This window comes from Oryctolagus cuniculus, chromosome 14 (genome assembly GCF_964237555.1).
Source record: "Oryctolagus cuniculus chromosome 14, mOryCun1.1, whole genome shotgun sequence".
NCBI lineage: Eukaryota > Metazoa > Chordata > Mammalia > Lagomorpha > Leporidae > Oryctolagus > Oryctolagus cuniculus.
In genome coordinates, this window is record NC_091445.1 from 76,416,349 (window position 1) to 76,434,875 (window position 18,527).

General features: G+C 45.0%; 1 protein-coding gene and 1 pseudogene across 10 annotated transcripts in view; one reads left to right on the plus strand and one right to left on the minus strand.

The window, feature by feature from the left end:
- The first annotated feature begins 9,429 nt into the window (after positions 1–9,429).
- DDX4 (DEAD-box helicase 4) overlaps positions 9,430–18,527 on the plus strand; it is a 113,460-nt gene continuing 104,362 nt past the window's right edge. For 8 of the 10 annotated variants that reach the window (XM_002714040.5, XM_070056903.1, XM_070056902.1 and 5 more), the window contains exons 1-2: positions 9,430–10,741; positions 11,549–11,634. In XM_002714040.5, the coding sequence (XP_002714086.2) occupies positions 11,563–11,634 (72 nt within the window). In that variant the 5' untranslated portion in view covers positions 9,430–10,741; positions 11,549–11,562. Of the gene's footprint in view, positions 10,801–11,548; positions 11,635–18,527 lie in introns of those variants that run through there. The other 2 variants (XM_008262220.4, XM_070056907.1) reach the window with 2 other exon arrangements.
- On the minus strand, positions 14,755–15,064 carry LOC138845243 (large ribosomal subunit protein eL36-like; annotated as a pseudogene).

The window sequence follows — 18,527 nt, forward strand, 5'->3', positions numbered from 1 at the left end:
TCTTCCATCAGCTGGTTCACTCCCCAGATGGCCACAACAGCCAGGGCTGGGTCAACCTGGAGCCAGAAGACAGCAGCCAGGAAATTTTTCCAGGTCTCTCATGTGGGTGCAGGAGCTCAAGTACTTGGGCTGTCCTCTGCTGCTTTCTCAGGTGCATTAGCAGGGAGCTGGTTGGGAAGTGGAACAGCTGGGACTCGAAGCTGTGCCCATTTGGGATTCCAGCACTGCAGATGGCAGCTTAATGTGTTCCACCACAACCCCAGCCGCAACAGATACTGAACCTTCTGGCACCTTAATCTTGGACTCCTAGACTCCAGAACTCGACAAATACATCTCTGTTCTTGTAAATGATACCCTCTCAGGTATTTTGCCAAAGTGTAACTAAGAGGATAGAATTTAGGCAAGAGGGGGGCACTGGAACTCACAAGCCAGAATTTGGAACAGTTTTCTCCCTTGAGTTTGTTTTTCAGGAAGTTCCAGGAAACCTTATCTTGCAGCATTGTACTCAGAGAGGGCCAGACTTCTGGTCCAGCAAGCAAAGCTGGAAGAAACCAGTCTGATGGGAGTCTCAAACACACATGTATTTTCTACATCCTTGGACACTCCCCTAACCCTAGCTCTAAACTTCCTAGCAAACAACTTCTCAGGGAGGCCTTTATTTTTTATTTTTTAAGGAAATATACGTTTGCACTGTCTCCTTTATTTGTCACAAGTAAACCAACCTTTACTTTGAGCAGCTCCTGCATTAGAGTGATTATTCAGTGACACCCCAAGAGAATGGACTGCTTTTGTCTGCTAACAAAGAGCGGCACAAGTGGACTAAGACACCTGTATTCAAATTTACTTATACAGACAAATATTGGGCTGAATTTGTCCCACAGTAACATCTTCCTTTTCCTTTTTCCACTCTGATGAACAAAAGCAAACTAGTGAGGCTGTAGCTGACTATAACGTCTGTTCCATCAAATAAGTGATGCCTGCTTGTGATTTCCAGAAATAGGCCTTGAGGAGGTCAGGTGCAAAGTAACCTGGCCTTCCCTAGTCAGCATGGCTGGAGGTTTGAATTTAGGGTCACAGATAAGCATGGGCTCTAGGCTGAGTAGGCTTTATCCTAATTAATGAATTACTGGAATCTGCTAACATGATATTTTTGCCTCCTTCTGATCTTGGTCAAATAAAGTTTTGTAGCTATTAGTTGTGTATAATATCCTGCTTTAGATATGGGACAGCTTAGATAGATAATTTTAAGTCCAGGAGCCAGAAGCCTTACTTCCTTTGCTCTATGTTGCCATGTTCACCTACCTGTCAATCAGGGGACCACACCCCAGGAATTACTTCCTCTTAACCGGGACGTCGGGGTGGTAGCATGTGAACGCTTCCATTTTTCTAAAGCTCATAAAAAGCTAGGAAGAACAGAAGCTCTCTCCTCATGGACTCAGGATAAGCTGAGCAGGGTCTGGTAATTCCCTTTCTTTAGCCTACTTTCCAGAAATAAAGCTTTAATGAGCCCGTGTATTTTTCTCACTTCGTAAATAAAGTTTATCACATTGCATGCTGTGTTTGGGTCTGCACTTAGAATTCTTCTCTAAGTAAAAGACAACAGTCTGGAAAATAAATGTAGGCCCAGCCCAGCCCATAACACACGATGAAGCCAAGCCAGGAAGCAAGTTTCTCAGAGAACTGCCCTGGTGTTTGAGACTGCCCGCTATCAGGTCCACAGTTGGCTTCGGCCGACCTAGTGATCCCGCCTCCCCAGACCGCCCTCACTAAGCAGGGCGACAGTTCTGCTACTGTTTTCATCTAGCGATAGATTCAACTTTCTCCTGAAACCTGTCCTCATAATTTTGATTTGGCATTGTAGCCAGGGACCAAGCTTTCGGTTATACTGAGAGCTGTCGTTTTCAGACCCCTGGTCTAGAGATACTGAGTGGAGATTTTCTTTTATTAGCTGAATTCCTCTAAGGAAGAATTTTCTCTCAGTTTACCCTAAGGTAAAGTTTGTTTGGGAAACACAATGTAGGCTCTCTTTCTCTCTCTTTCTTTTTTTCTTTCTATTTATTTATCTGAGAAGGAGAGAGGAGAGTAAGGTCCTATCTACTGGTTCACTCCCCAAAAGCTCACAAAGGTCAGGATATAGCTGACCTGAAGCTGGGAGCCAGGAATTCAATCCAGATCGCCCTTGGAGGTGGCACAGACCCAACTACTTTGAGTCAAGACTGTTGCTTCCCTGGGGTCTGCATTGGCAGGAAGGTAGAATCAAGAGACAGAGCTGGGACTCAAACCCAGGTACTCTGATAATGGGACATGAGCATTTTTTTAAAAAGATTTATTTATTTGAAAGTCAGAGTTACACAGAGAGAGTAGGAGAAGCAGAGAGAGAAAGAGAGGTATTCCACCCACTGTTTCACTCCCCAGTTGGCCGCAACCTTCGGAGCTGTGCTGATCCAAAGCCAGGAGCCAGGAGTTTCTTCTGGGTCTTCCACCTGAGTGCGGGGGCCCAAGGACTTGGGCCATCTTCTACTGCTTTCTCAGGCCATAACAGACCTGGATTGGCACTGCAGGCTGCGGCTTTACTCACTACACCACAGCACTGATCCCCACAAGCATTTTAATACACTTCTTAACCCACAGGCCAAATGCCTGCCCTTGCTTCTTTCTTTTTATCTCATTTTGAAATGAGTTGGTTCTCTGGGGCTGGTGCTGTGGCATAACAGGTTAAGTTGCTGGTTGCAGTGCCAGAATCCCATATGGCACTGGTTTGAATCCTGGCTGTTCCATTTCTGATCCAGCTCTCTGCTATGGCCTGGGAAAGCAGTAGAAAATGGCCCGGGTGTTTGGGCCCCTGCACCCTCATGAGAGACCCAGAAGAAGCTCCTGACTCCTGGTTTTGGATAGGCCCAGCTCCATCTGTTGCAGCTCTTTGAGAAGTGAACAAGCAGATGGAAGACTTTCTATCTCTCTCTCTCTGCTTCTGCCTCTCTCTGTCTATAACTCTGACTTTCAAATAAATAAATAAATCTTTAAAAAGAAAATGGTTCCTTCCCCCTTCCTCTTTCATGACATTGAGATTTTAAGGAGAGTAAGCCGCTTAGTAGAATGCCCTCTGCCCATTGTTTCCTCATTATTAGACTCGTTAAGCTTTTTTGGCAGGAATAAAGCATGAGTGTCGCTCCCCCTCTTCACGGAGGAACGACACAGGACCCTGCGCTGTTCTTTCGTCTGCTCGGCCCTCCCCGGGTTTGCTGCTGGTTCTTCCCGGGTTGGCTACTATCCCTTCCACCTCCGTGGAAGGGCAGTTCCCCCTGGCCACGTTCCCCACTTCCGCAGGGGAGCGGCACACCGCCGGCCGGCTCTCTGGGGGCTGCACAGGTGGTCCCTTAGATGTTCCCCTTAGATGTTCCCCTTAGATGTTCCTGGTGCATGCCGTCTCTCTCCTCCTTTATAGTCCTCCTCCGCCAATCCCAACTCGGCTGCCCACACGCCGAGTACGCTGCTCTCCTCCAATCAGTAGCAAGTCCTACAGTTTATTGGTTGAACTGGAGGCAGCTGTGCGGAAGCTGTTTACTTCTCTCCCAGCGCCATATTGTGGGAGAGCAGATGCATAGAATAAGTCTTAATTCCAGTAACTCAGTCTAGTCCGAATTGCTCCCCACACATGAGCATTTTTTTTCACTGAATCACATGGGAGGTACATGATGTCAACCAATGCATCTTGGTTGTCTCTGATAGCAAGTCTCCAATTCTTTAGTGTACCACATCTACAGTTTTCATGGCCTTATGTAGTTTCCTCTCCTTGACTGGGTCTGTTCCTGAGATTTTCTTGTAATCAATAGAATGTGGCCGATGTGACTCTGTGTAGCTTTTTTTTTTTTCCCCAAGATTTATTTATTTATTTCAAAGGCAGAATTACAGAGAGGCAGAGGCAGAGGCAGAGACAGAAAAGGAGAGAGAGGTCTTCCATTCATTGGTTCACTCCCCAAATGGCCTCAATGGTTGGGGCTGGGCCAATCTGAAGCCAGGAGCTGGGAGCTTCTTCCGGGTCTCCCATGTTGGTGCAGGGGCCGAAGCACTTGGGCCATCTTCCGCTGTTTACCAAAGCCATAGCAGGGAGCAGCATTGGAAGTGAAACAGCTGGTTCACGCACCAGCACCCGTATGGGATGCCGGAGTTGCTGGTGGCAGCTTTACCCACTATGCCACAGCACTGGCCACTGTATAACTTTTTATGCTGGGTCTGAAAAAGCCTTGCAGTCTCTGCCTTGATCTCTTGGAATGCTGCTCTTGGAATGTTGGTTTGGTTGGAATGCTCACTCCAAGGGTAAGCAACCACCATAAAAAGTCTGAGATCACCAACCAGTGAAGGAGCCCAAGCCAGCTCCTTGCAGACAAAGGGCTGTCTGGTCAGCCATGTCAGCTGTTCCAGGCACTAGGCATCTGAGCAAAGAAGCCATCTTGGATGTTTGAGCAAATTGATGTTGAATCTGCAGATAAATTGTCTCACCCAACAGCTGAACGCAACTGCATGAGCAATCCCAACTAAAGTCCTCCAATACCGATAATTATGAAAGATAATCATGAATTGTTTTAAATCACCAAGTTTTGGAGTAATTCTTTATGCAATAACAGATAAACTGGATAATACTGTTATCTCTGGTCCCTTGGTTCAGGTATCATCTGATAGGTTTCTCCATTTTACAGTTGCCACATCTTCTTTATAATTGATAAACAAATTATGAGAAGATCCCTCAAGACCTCATTAATAACCTTTTGTTCATCACACTTTCAGATGCTTGTTTTAGTAAGCCAGAATAAAACATTACTGTGACAGTTGCAAATAGTGGTTGAAAAAAAAACCTTATTGGTTATTTTACATTTGTCAGATAGCATTCTGCTATAAGAAAGAGATTTGCAAGGGCAGACCAAGGTTGTGGTGCAGAAGGTTTAAGATGCTGCTTGGGACACCTGCATCCCATATCTGAGTCTCTGAGATTCAGTCCTGCTCCCACTGCTGATCTAGCTTCCTGCTAATGCATACCCTGGGAGGCAGAAGGTGATGGTTCAAGTGCTTGGGTTCCAGTGGTAAACCTGAATGCAGTTCCTGGCTCCTGGCTTTGACCCAACTGTACAGGCATTTGAACCAACGAGGAAGTCAGATTGCAAGGGGTTGAGGATTGAAAGAGGGGATGGAAGTGGAAGAAGAAAATGTAAGTAGCTCCTTGTGAGGTCTTAATTTGATAATCTTTTAATTAGGTACCATAAAAAAGTTTCAAAATTTCAAAAGACAGATCCCAAATGAAAACGTTTTTCAGTAAAACCCTTATTTCAACAAGGCAAATAGAAATGATCGTAAATATTTAAAATAGAGGCAATTTAACCTTTGTGATTTAGAAAATGGTGTCTCCTAAGGGGAGATATGGCTGTGCAGGTGCATGACTGGGTACGTGGGATATAGACAATGTTCAGCTTCTTGTGTTTTGCCTTGGTTCCTTTGTGCAGCATACAACCTCTATAATTGTATCTCGTGGCCCTGGTTATCCCTGATTTACAGAGACAGAAAGAGAGAGAGGGAGAGAGAAAGAGAAAGAGAGAGAGTGAGATTTAGTGACTTGCCTGGGGTTGCAAGGTTAATACTTGGCCAATCAAAAATGCCCACTGCTGAATTTGTAACCAATTGCTGGTGGTTTCCTTCCTGTTTGAAATCTCTAATCCTTCAGTCTTTTTTTTTTTTTTTTTGGACAGGCAGAGTGGACAGTGAGAGAGAGAGAGAGACAGAGAGAAAGGTCTTCCTTTTCCGTTGGTTCACCCCCTAATGGCCGCTGCAGCCGGTGCACCACACTGATTCAAAGCCAGGAGCCAGGTGCTTCTCCTGGTCTCCCATGCGGGTGCAGGGCCCAAGCACTTGAGCCATCCTCTACTGCACTCCTGGGCCACAGCAGAGAGCTGGACAGGAAGAGGAGCGACTGGGACAGAAACTGGCGCCCTGACCAGGACTAGAACCCGGTGTGCTGGCACCGTAGGCGGAGGATTAGCCCATTGAGCTGCGGCGCCGGCCTTAATCCTTCAGTCTTAAAAGAGATAGGCAGAAAGAGCTTCACCCATGGTCAAGGTTCATGGCCAGAATTTGATCACCACTTTCCTTCTTCAGGTCAAACATTTCCCTTTTAACATACCCAGCATGACCTGCAGTGATGACATCACGAATTACGTTTTCTTTGCCATCCGGGACACAGAGAAATCAGCTTTGTTTTCAGAGGTAGGTAACATGTAATGCAAACACAAGGGGCTAGACCTTCCTTGGTGTACTACACTTTCTTCATAACTGTTTGCCAGACTCTGTAGTTCACTGATAAGCCACTGTTTAGTGGCAAAGGGCCAGAAAGACCGTTAGTCTCAGGGCAGAATTGTCTGAAGTACGCTGCCACAGTATTTGACTTTCATCTTTAGCTCACATTAAGTGCTCATTAAATATACTTTTAACAGTGATTCCTGGCCACTGAATGTGGTATGCCATAAAGAAAGTCTGGTTGGTTAGAAGCAGGCACCCCAGCTAAGTTTAAACACTTAATATTGTCTTAAAGATAAATTTACTTTTTAGTTTTATATTTGGATTTGTTTGGAAGGCAGAGAGATAGAGACAGATAGACAGAGATCTCCCATCCACTGGTTTACTCCCTAGTGTCTACAACATCCAGGGTTGAGATGAAACCAGGTGTTGGGAACTCAACCCAGGTCTCCCACATGGGTGGTAGAAACTCAAATACTTGAGCCATCACCTGCTGCCTCCAAGGGTGCACATTAACAGGAAGCTTGAAACAGAAGCAGAGTCCAGACTTGAACCCAAGCACTCCAATAATGGATGCAGACTCCCAAGGTGTGTCTTAACAACTGTGCCAAATTTCTGTTCCATGAACTGATTTCAAAACCATAATTTTGTTAATTCACAATGAGGAGCAAGTAAGGCTGATAGGTCTTATTCCTAGCACCTCCTTTCTCAGTATCAAAGTACTTGGGAAGCTGAATTATTAATCCAGAAGTTGTTAAGAAAGTGTGGAATCAGAACAGGTGCTGATGAAATATCGTTTCTCACCATGGAAAATACCACTCCAGTAACTGGCCCCCAAGTCCAGGGTGTTTCAGGTTTCAGTCAGTTGCTTATCACCCTCATGATTTTTGCTTTCCCTCACACCATTGTATACTTAGTTTTTTTCTTAAATTGAGTAAACTTTTTTTTAAAAAAAGCTTAAATATTTACTTGAACTCATTCTAAGCAATTATATTTCTGAAATCATTGCTAGTTATGGTTTTCTAAGACACATTAAAATAAATGTGAAATATAAGCAATAACATCACTATGAAAATGGATATTGTTCATGAATTGCCTGATGTTTGTGAGTGGTGTGTGGATCACAATTTGATAAGTATTGCTTTAGCTATTACTGGAAAAATACAGAGACTTTTGTCTTTCTGAGCCCTGATAGTACACCGAGAATCCTTGTCAGTTGAATTTCCTCATCAGATGTGTTACTAGCGTCATGGCACCTTGAAGACATTGTATTCTCCTCTCCACCTGTGTTAATTTCACAGGGCTCCAACCTACAGTATTTTACATTTTATATCTAGCGTATGGTTAGGGCACAGTAGGGGATTGTCAGCCAGGAGAATCTTTGAGAACCTAAGAACACTCTCCTTTAGTTGAGGCAATCCATTTTTTTTGTTTGTTTACTGGTGGATTAAAAGGAAATTTGAACAGACTGCTATGGCGTTAGGCATAGTTCACATCCATCATTTGAACAGTTGTGGGTAACGCTGAAAACACAAAAAGACCAAATGCAAGTTCTCCTTTTCCATGCTAACTTGTAGAATTTAGCCTACCTTTTTAAAGTGTGAAGGGTCTTCACTATTGACTCTGATTAGAAATTGAGACTTTGAGGAAAACGTTGTCCTACATTATTACATAGGACTTAAAGAACTTGAGGAAACTGTGTAGGATAGCTTTTTTCATCGAAGATTTCTAGTAAAACTTTAAAAAGGATTTATTTGTTTGAAAGGCAGATTGACAGGGAGAAGGAGAGAGAGAGAGAGAGAGAAAGAGAGAGAGAGAGAGATCTTCCATCCACTGGTTCACTCCCCCAAATGGTCGCAATGGCCAGGGCTAGGCCTGGCCAAAGCCGGCACTTGGAACTCCATCCATCCAGGTCTCCCACATGGGTGGCAGGCGCCCAAGCACCTGGACCATCTTCTGCTGCTTTATCAGCCACATTAGCAGGGAGCTGAATGAGAAGCTGAATGCCACAATGCTGGCCCACTAGTGAATTTTTTTTTTGAGGCAGGAATCTTAGGTTTTAAATTCAAGTTGCCATTGTCATTCTTTTTATCAGACTGCTCCTAGAGATACAGGCTAATTTTACTTGTAGCACCTAGCACAATACCTGGGATACAGTTGGTGTTTGTTCATTGGAAGCATGTTTAACAAGTACATGAATTCCTGCCTTTTCCCTATGTTGCAATGCATCTCCACCATGAATTCACAATCTGTCACAAAGAACCAGGAAATAGAATACACTGACTCCACTTTTTTGGGACACACATCAGGGGCAAATGGTTATTGAATCATATTTGTTGTATTTCACTGTTTATATTCAATTACCAAATGAAGTGATTTTCACTCATTGCTTATTTATCTTTTTCCCAATATTGAAATTCGGTTCTCTAAATTTTTTTTTGAACAGTTCATTATGTACACATATCGAGTTTTTCATTTCAATACCTGGAAGCAACAATAATTTATTTTCTTTAAGAGTGAACATCACAGAATGTTTGTTAAGTGTTTTTAAGAAATATGTTCATTTTAGAAAATTTGTCCATTTCCTATACTTTAAAAATTATCTGGGAGCAGGCATTTAGCCTACCAATTAAGATAGCTGCATCCTACATTAGGGTACATGGGCTCAATTCCCAGCTCCGGCTCCTGACACAAGCTTCCTGTTAATGCACACCCTGGGAGGCAAGAGTGATGACTCAAGTAATTGAGTTCCTGCCACTCACGTAAGAGACCTGAACTGAGTTCCTGTCTCCTGGCTTTGGCTCAACACAGTGCCAGCTATAGCAGGTATTTAGGGGAATGAGCCAACACACGGGGACTATTTATTTCTGTCTCTTAAATGGGCAAATACAATGAAATCTAGTTGGTTATCATTCTAGCTACATGATTTAACATATTGCTCTTACTGCTTTATAAGTATTTTCCCAAGGAATTAAAATTTTCACAGTTCAAACAGTTAAAATAACTCGAAGGCCACTGGATATAAATTCAGAGCATCAGGAGGAGTGTTGAGGGCTCTCCCTCCTACAGCAACGATCTCATATTTCAGGCACTCTTGTCTCAAGGGTATGATGTGAGAATTTGATTTAAACATGGAAATTTCTTTTTTTTTTTTTTTTGACAGGCAGAGTTAGGCAGTGAGAGAGAGAGAGGGAGAGAGAGAGAGAGAGAAAGGTCTTCCTTTTCCGTTGGTTCACCCCCTAAATGGCTGCTACGGCCGGCGCACTGCGCTGATAAAAATGGAAATTTCTTAAAATGACAGTTACGTTCAAATATACGGTGATTGGGCCATTGTCAAACACAGCTTTTTAGACAGGGTTCACCTTGAGAATAGCCTGACGGTTTAGTGCTAATGAATCCCGACACATTCTCGGTGGTGAACCCGTATGGTGGTTCTAGGAATGCGGCAAACCACCGAGCCTAAGGACAGCCTTATCCTTTATGCCTGGGTATCCGATCGTGTTGGGATTTAAAATTCAGAGAAGGGAAAATGGTGGACATGAAAACGCTGCTTTCAAACAGTCCGTTGTTGTGCTTTTGGGAGGGATGAGGAAAACTCTGATGATTCGGGCACAGAGTAAAGAACATCTGATTGATGGTCACATGAAGAATCGAAATGTCCTCGGCCCGTGCACCTACGGATGATGCAAACTGGTGTGCCACAACTCCGAGCCTCGATGGCCGACCTGTGTCCCAGCACCAGTTCCGCCTTCTTTCTGGGTCAGAGGCTGCTTCCTGCCCCAAGGGACAGAGCCCCGTCTCCGTAGGACAGTCTTCCTTTACTACTTCCTGGGCTACCAGCGAGATGGAGTCCCGTCCTCACCCGTCTGACTGGGGGGAAAAGCGAATGCGCCGCCTCCACTGGCCCCGGCCGCACGTTTGAGGCCCCGGCATCCCCGGATGTGAAGAGAGCGCCTCAGACATTCAGAACCGGAGGGCCCAACTGCCAGGGCCCAGCGCAGGCTACGGGGCGAGACGCCGGAGGGAGGGAACGAGGCGGGCGTGACTCCCCTCCTCTTTCATCTTCCGCTTTAATTAATGAGAAGTGGCCGTCTTTGGTTTGCCCAGAGCGAATGCAGACTGAGGATCCCACCCAACAACATGGAAACAAATGGGCAGCAGGCCCCGGGGCAGCCGGGGACCCCGGGCCCCAACGGGCCGCCCCTCGCTCGACGACGCCTACAATGCGACCACCGCAACCTCGAACGCCAGCAGGTCGGGAACGCGCAGGGGCAAGAAAGGGGGCGGGACCCCGCGGGGCCCCGCCCGCTGGCCGAGCGCTGATTGGCTGGCGGCGCCCGTCGCCTGGTGCTATTTGTTGTTGGAGCTGCTCGCCCGGCGCCGTCAGCGTCCTGCACGTGCGGCCGTTTAAGCGGTGTCCGAGTCTTCGAGGACCTGGGGGAGAGCAAGCAGCCGAGAGGTGAGTGGGCCGTCCGCCTTTCTCGGGCTACCGGCCGACGCTGCTGTCCTGTCCTCGCGGTAGGTGGACCTAGGGCCAAAGGAAGAATAGGTGGAGCCGGTGGGGGTCGGACGCTGAGCTTTGGAGCCTGCCCCCTGCCCGCTGGACAGCCCTGAGGCCCCCGTGGGGGGCTGACAAAGGCTTGAGGCCTGCGGAGGAGGCGAAGGCTTCGCCCAGGGCCTGTGCGGCTTTTTTTTCGCAACAAAGATGGGTGCAGTGTCATTGGTACACAAACGCTCCTGATTGTCGCTCTTTGGAGGGATTTAGGCCCTCTATGCCGTCTCCTCTTCCTCTCTCAACTCCTAGACCTGTGCCCTCTCCTCCCCTCCCCCCAGACCCGAATAAACTCAACACCCGAACTAGACATTCCGACTACCTTTCAAGGGAAGTGGGAGGAAAAAACTTTGGTACCTGATAAGTATTCCCTCCCTTTGATGTCCTTTAAGCTTTGTAGGGAGCTTTAAGCACAGGAGATAAATTCTACACAGGTTTTAGGGGAAAGGCCTAGCGGGGTGGGAGACGTGGTGATTGCTGGAATGAGTAGGTAAATGGTTAGCCTGGGTTTTTAAAGAAGCCACCTCTAAGAAAGAGGCACAACCTACTTCCCCTTTGGGCAAAAGTTTTTTTTTTTTTTTTTTTTTTTAAAGATTGGTACCTAGTTGAATAGTTCCAAGAAGTGTTAAGTGAAACAGTGATAGTTTGTTTTTAAAGATAAACTTATCCGATTTAGCCAAATGTTTGTGTGTGTGTATGTTTTTTAAAATATAGAACCCGAAGCCACCATGGGAGATGAGGATTGGGAAGCAGAAATCATCAAACCTCACGTCTCTTCCTATGTTCCTGTGGTTGAGAAGGTAAGAAAACCTTAAAGTTTTCAAGTATGAAATGGTTTTGATTTTTATCAAAGTCGAAAATCACCACGATGGGAAACTTCTAAATAAAACATACTGTGTCAGGGTTTGTCGACATGTGGTTGTTGTTAACTATCTTATGGGGGAATGAGATTGAAGCATGCTCAGCCTCAAGTGGAATAAAATGAGGTAACTTAGTAACTTGAAACCAAAATAGGTGCAATAATACTGACAGCATAATTTAAATCTCACTGATTGACGACTTACTACAGGTGCAAGCAAGCTTGTACAAATGTGGTTGAATCTCTGACAGACACTTGTATGGGAAATTGAAAACAATAATTTGGTTCTGGGCAATATGTTGAATTCTGAAAGTTGATTTTATGCAAGAAGAGTTTTTTTTTTTAAAAAATTTATTAAAAAGAAAATTAGAAGGAGAGGCAGATTTTCAATTTGCTGGTTCCCTCCCACCCCCCCACTCCCCCCACCCCCCCCCCCAGTAGTTGCAATGACTGGGGCTGGGCTAGGCAAAAGCCAGGAATCAGGAACCAGGAACTTGCTCCGGGTCTCCCATGAGGGTGCAGGGGCCCATACACTGGGCCATCCTCTGATGCTTTTCCAGGCACATTAGCAGAGAGCTGGATTGGAAGTGGAGCAGTCGGGACTCTAACTGGTGTCCATATGGGATGCCAGTGCTGCAGGCCATGGTTCAGCCACAGGGCTGGCCCCAAGGAGCTCTCTAAATATAAATATATTGTGCTTATCTAGGTTGTATCATCAGTTTGATGCACAGACCATCAGGACTTTTTCCCTAATGGCATTGGGGGAGTTACATTGTAATTAGAAGGAACATGGGTAGATTTTTGCATTTTAGTTCTGACTTGAAAAATTAAACAATAAGTAGAATGTACTTCAGAAGGTAATATGTATTTTTAATTTTTAAAAAAGGATTTATTTTATTTGAAAGGCTGGTTCACTTCTCAAATTGGCTGCAGTGGCTGGAGCTGGGCCAGGTTGAACACAGCAGCTTCATCTGGGTCTCCCACATAGGTAGTAGGGGCCCAAGTACTTGGGCCATCTTCTATTGCTTTCCCAGGTGCATTAGCAGGAGCTGGATTGGAAATGGAGCAGTTGGGACTTGAACTGGCATTCATATGGAATGCTGGTGTCACAGGTTGTGGCTTGACCCACTATGACACAACACCAGCCAGCCCCTGTATTTTTAATTAAAAAATGAGGCCAGTATGTGGTGCATTGGGTTAAGCTGCTGCCTGTGATGCTGGCTGAGAACCAGCTGTTCCACTTCAGTCCCGCTCTCTGCTAACGTGCCTGGGAAAGCAGCCAAAGATGGCTCAAGTACTTCAGCCTCTGCCACCTACATGGGAGCCTTGGATGGAATTCCTGGTTCTTGGCTTTGGCCTGGCCCCACCTGGGCAGTTACAGCCATTTGGGGAGTGAACCAGTGGATGGAAGACCTCTATCTGTGTGTCTCTCCCTCTCTCTCTAACCCTGCCTTTCAAATAAATAAATGTTACAAAAAAAAAAAAAAAAGTCATTTGCGAAATGGTACTTATGCTCTGGTTTACTCCCCATATGCTTGCAGCAGCCAGGGCTGGAGCAGGCCAAAGCCAAGATTCAGGAACTCAATACAGATCTACCACATGGGTGTCAGAGACTCAGCTACTTGAACTTTGACCAGGTTGCCTTCTAGGGTGCTCGTTAGCAGGAAGCTAAAATTGGGAGCAGAACCAGGACTTGTACCAAGGCACTGTGATAATGGAATCCATTATCCAACTGGCATCTTGATTGCTAGGCTAAATGCCCATCCTGGAAAATAGCATATGTTAAAGGATTGTTTTTGAATAAGTGTTATTTACCTGACAACGTCTACAAAGCTAGATTTTTTTTTTTTCCTTCAGAATTTCTGGTTTGAGTCTGTCAATTTCTGACCATTTCTGGTGTTGGTATTTTAGTGGATGTCCTTACTTTATACAAATATGCCATCAGTTTTTTAAAAAGATTTATTTATTTATTTGAAAGGCAGATTTACAGAGAGGCAGAGAGAGGGAGGGAGGGAGAGAGAAAGAGATCAATTTTCCATCCTCTGGTTCACTCCCCAGGTGGCCACAATGGCCTGAGCTATGCTAATCAGAAGCCAGGAGCGTCTTCCAGATCTCCCACATGGGTGCAGGGACCCAAGGACTTGGGCCATCTTACTGCTTTCCCAAGCCATAGCAGAGAGCTGGGTTGGAAGTGGAGCAGCCGTATCTCGAACCGGCACCCGTATGGGTTGCTGGGCGGCCCCAGCCATGTTTTGTCTTAATTGAATTTTATCCATATAATGAGTTTATAGTATAATACTCAAAATATGAATCTCAATTGATCATATTTCCTGTCTTGAAACTTAGTTTAGAAATAGCATCTTGGCCGGCGCCGCGGCTCACTAGGCTAATCCTCCGCCTTGCAGTGCCGGCACACCGGGTTCTAGTCCCGGTTGGGGCACCAGATTCTGTCCCGGCTGCCCCTCTTCCAGGCCAGCTCTCTGCTATGGCCCGGGAGTGCAGTGGAGGATGGCCCAAGTACTTGGGCCCTGCACCCCATGGGAGACCAGGAGAAGCACCTGGCTCCTGTCATCGGATCAGTGTGGTGCGTCGGCTGCAGCGCGCCGGCCGCGGCGGCCATTGGAGGGTGAACCAATGGCAAAGGAAGACCTTTCTCTCTGTCTCTCTCACTGTCCACTCTGCCTGTCAAAAAAAAAAAAAAAAAAAAAGGCATCTTCTGAGGGTGTGCTTTTGATGGCAGCAGTTAAGACACCAGTTGGGATGCCCCATTATATATTGGAGTGCATGGGTTTGAGTCTTGGCTCTGCTTCTGACTACAGCTTCTTGCTAATGCACACCGTGGGAGGTGGCAGTGATGGCTCAAGTACCTGTGTCCCTGCCACCCACATGGAAGACCTGAATTAAGTTTCTTTTTTTTTCCTGTGTGTGTGAGCTATATAATTATTAAAAGCCATTTCCAGTATCAGTGTCTGCTTGCTTCTATGTGCCCCACCCAGTGAAGTGAAAGAGCAGGGGCCATCAGGGCGGGCCTGGAGAGGTTTAGGGTACACAGAGGGAGGCCTCAGGCCTTCTTAGCAGCTGCTTTTCTTGTGGCAGCCAGGACGCTGCTCAGCTCCTCGAGCTTCCTCTTTGTGCGGATGTCCTCACCCTCTTGATGAACGTGAGGGCCCGTTTGTCTTTGGAGACCTTGAGCAGCTCCATGGTGCGGCACTCACAAGGGGCAAAGCCGCACACCTCCCGGATCATGTACCGCACGAACTCGGTGTGCTTGGTGAGGTGCTGGCAGCAGTGGCTGTGCCTCGGCTTGCTCACATTCTTGGTCACCTTGTGGCCTTTGTTGAGCCCACGGCCATGGGGTAGCACAGAGCCATGGCTGAAGCTTTCCAGTGACTGCAGGGGTGGAAGGCCTGGATTAGGTTTCGTGCTCTGCCCTGGCCGGGCCTAGCCCCAGCTGCTGTGGACATTTGGGAAGCTGACCTAGCAGGTGGAACACAGGAAGCTCTTTCTGTTTCTCTTTGCCGTGCAACTAAAATGAAAAATAAATGTCTTGTGTGTGTTACATATTTATAGTCCTCTTCCCATGATGAAAGTCACCCAAAAATATTTGCTCACTTGAATAACTACTTCTATTACATTTTTAGTAAATTTTCTTGCTTTTCCTATTACATATTTTTATGTAGTTAAACTAATAGTACATGGCAGTGATTTTTTAAAAAAGTTTTATTTTTGAAAGGCAGGGTGACAGAAGTAGAGAGATCTTCCATCAGCTGGTTCATTCCCCAAATGCCTTCAATAGCTGGCCCTGAGCCAGGGTGAAGCCAGGAGCCCAGTCATTTGTCTGGGTCTCTAGGTGGGTGGCAGGGACCCAAACACCTGGGGCATTATCTTCTGCCTTTCCAGGTGCACTTACAGGAAACTCAAATCAGCACTCTGATATGGGATTTGAGTGTCCCAAGCAGTGGCTCTTAAACCGTTGTGCTGTGACTCCTACCCTGGCAGTAATTTTGAAATCTAGCTTTTTTCACTCATCACTGCTATTTCATGTTACCACCTAAAAATAATTTCTTATTGTTATATAACAGCTCATGGAAATGGTATACCATAATAGAATTTTTTTGTATGTGGAAGCTTTAAGGTTGTGTTAGCTTTTAATTGTGATACTGTCATTAAAATCTTCAGGTTATTATTCATTTTACTTTGGGAATTTTTTTTTTCAAAAATGAAATTAGTTGGAAAGATGACATTTTGTGGTTCTCCCCCTAACCCCATTCTTTATAGATTTGTTATAATGCAAAGTTTAATTTATAGGTAGACTTTTTTCTCCTGGACTTTAGTAGTCTGTCAGATTTTTATTTTTTCTGAGAGTTTGTCTTTATTTATGAGAATTTGTCTTTATGAAGAGTTCTTCACACTGCATACTGCACTGTAGCATGTTGCGCATAGTTATTGTATATGATTTCTGAAACTAAAGATGACTTACTTTCAGATCTTTGAACTTTACCTTTTTGAAATCTGCTATTCAACATTGCAAGTTGTTTATTGATACTGGGATTGCTACATTAATTGTTAATATATGTTGACAATTCTCTATAAATTGTAATATCTTTTCGTAAATTTGAAAGGCAAAGAGATGGGGCGAGAGTGGGGTGGGGAGAACCAACTCATCCACTGGTTCACTCCTAAAACACCTGCCAAGATTGGGGCTGGGCTGGTGTCTTGAACCAGGTCTTCTACGTGGGTGTCAGGTACCCAGTCACTTGAGCCATCACCTGCTGCCTTTCAGTCTACATTGACTGGAAGCTGAATTAGAGAGCCAGAGCCAGGAATCAAAACCAGGCATTCCAGTGTGGGATGCGGATACCCTAACAAGTGACCAAATTGCTAGACCAAAGGCCTGTTCCTAACCTATAATTCTTAATATATTTGTGTGTGGTGGGACAGTTTTTTTTTTTTAAAGATTTATTTATTGATTTGAAAAGCAGAGTCGCAGAGGCAGAGAGAGAAAGGTCTTCCATCTGCTGGTCCACTCCCCAAATGGCCAGAGATAGGCCAATCTGAAGCCAGGAGCCTCCTCTGAGTTCCCTATGCAGGTGCAGGGGCCTAAGCACCTGACCATTCTTACTGCTTTCCCAGGCCAGAGCAGAGCTGATTCAGAAGTAGAGCAACGTGGGGTACCAGCACTGCACGTGGCAGCTCTACCCACTATGCCACAGTGCCAGCTGCGGGGGCAATTTTAGTTAAGTTTTTTGCATTTGCAAACTTGACACCTGGTACTGATTGTGCCATTAGGCTTTAGCTGTCTAGGAGTGTGGTGTGATTGATGGCTTTGTTTACCTTCCTTGGTTAAATAAAAAGTGCAGACTAGGGATTAATATACTGCATTTTTATGTGGAAGGAATCTGAGGCCTCTTACTCAAGGTAGTTCTTTTAATGACACCAGTTTGGTTATTCTAACTGGGTTTACACTTCAGGAGAAATCTGGACTTCCCTTTAAAAATGTTTAGTGGCTTTGGGTTAATAACATCTTACTATCTGTGATTACTTTTTCCTGACTCCTCCCCAGCAACTTTATGTGGAGGCCTAATGTTTCCATATGCATATAATTTTGAGCTAGTAAGGCACTATTCTGATAGCTCCTTAGAATTTCCCAAGTCTTGATATTTCAGTGAGTATACCACCTTGAGAGAGAATAATGAAAGATACGATTTAAGGAAAATGAATAATGTAGCATTGTAGACTACAGAGAACTAAGGGGTTAGGCATTTTCACATTGCATGCAAGCTTAGTGGGGTGAGTATTGGAATGGATGGGTATGGGAGTGTATTGGATATTCAGCTGGCTGGCTTTTTAGCTGCAATTTTAAATTTTTTCTTCAGTTGAGAGGCAGGCAGAAAGCTAGTTCCCATCTGCTTGTTTGCTCCCCAAATGCCTGCAATAGCTAGGGCGGACCAAGTCAAATTGGCAGAAACTAAACACTTGAGCTATCACTTGCTGCCTACCAAGGTGTACATTAACAGGAGGCTAAAATGGAAAGTAGAGGAGGCATTGGAACTCAGACGCTGCAGTATGGGATGTGGTCATCCCAAGTGGTGTCTTTTTTTTTTTCTGTTGATATTTTTTTATCTTTTATTTAATGAGTATAAATTTCCAAAGTACGACTCATGGGTTACAATGGCTTCCCCCCCCCATACCGTCCCTCCCACCCACAACCCTCCCCTTTCCCACTCCCTCTCCCCTTCCATTCACATCAAGATTCATTTTCGATTATCTTAATATACAGAAGATCAGCTTAGTATACCTTAAGTAAGGATTTCAACAGTTTGCTCCCACACAGAAACATAAAGTGAAAAATAATAGATGATTTTTTTTAAATGATGATGAAATCAGATCAGACCTATTGTCATGTTTAATCCCAGTGAGAGTCAAGTTGGGAATTGATAATTTCTTTTTTTTTTTTTTTTTTTTTTTTTACAGAAGATCAGTTTAGTGTACATTAAGTAAAGATTTCAACCGTTTGCACCCCCATAGAAACACAAAGTGAAATATACTGTTTGAGTACTCGTTATAGCATTAAGCCTCAGTGTAAAGCACATTAAGGACAGAGATCCTACATGAGGAGTAAGTGCACAGTGACTCCTGTTGTTGACTTTACAAATTGACACTCCTGTTTATGGCATCAGTAATCTCCCTATGCACCAGTCATGAGTTTCCAAGGCTATGGAAGCCCCTTGAGTTCTCCAACTTTTATCTTGTTTAGCCAAGGTCATAGTCAAAGTGGAGGTTCTCTCCTCCCTTCAGAGAAAGGCACCTCCCTCTTTGAAGACCTGTTCTTTC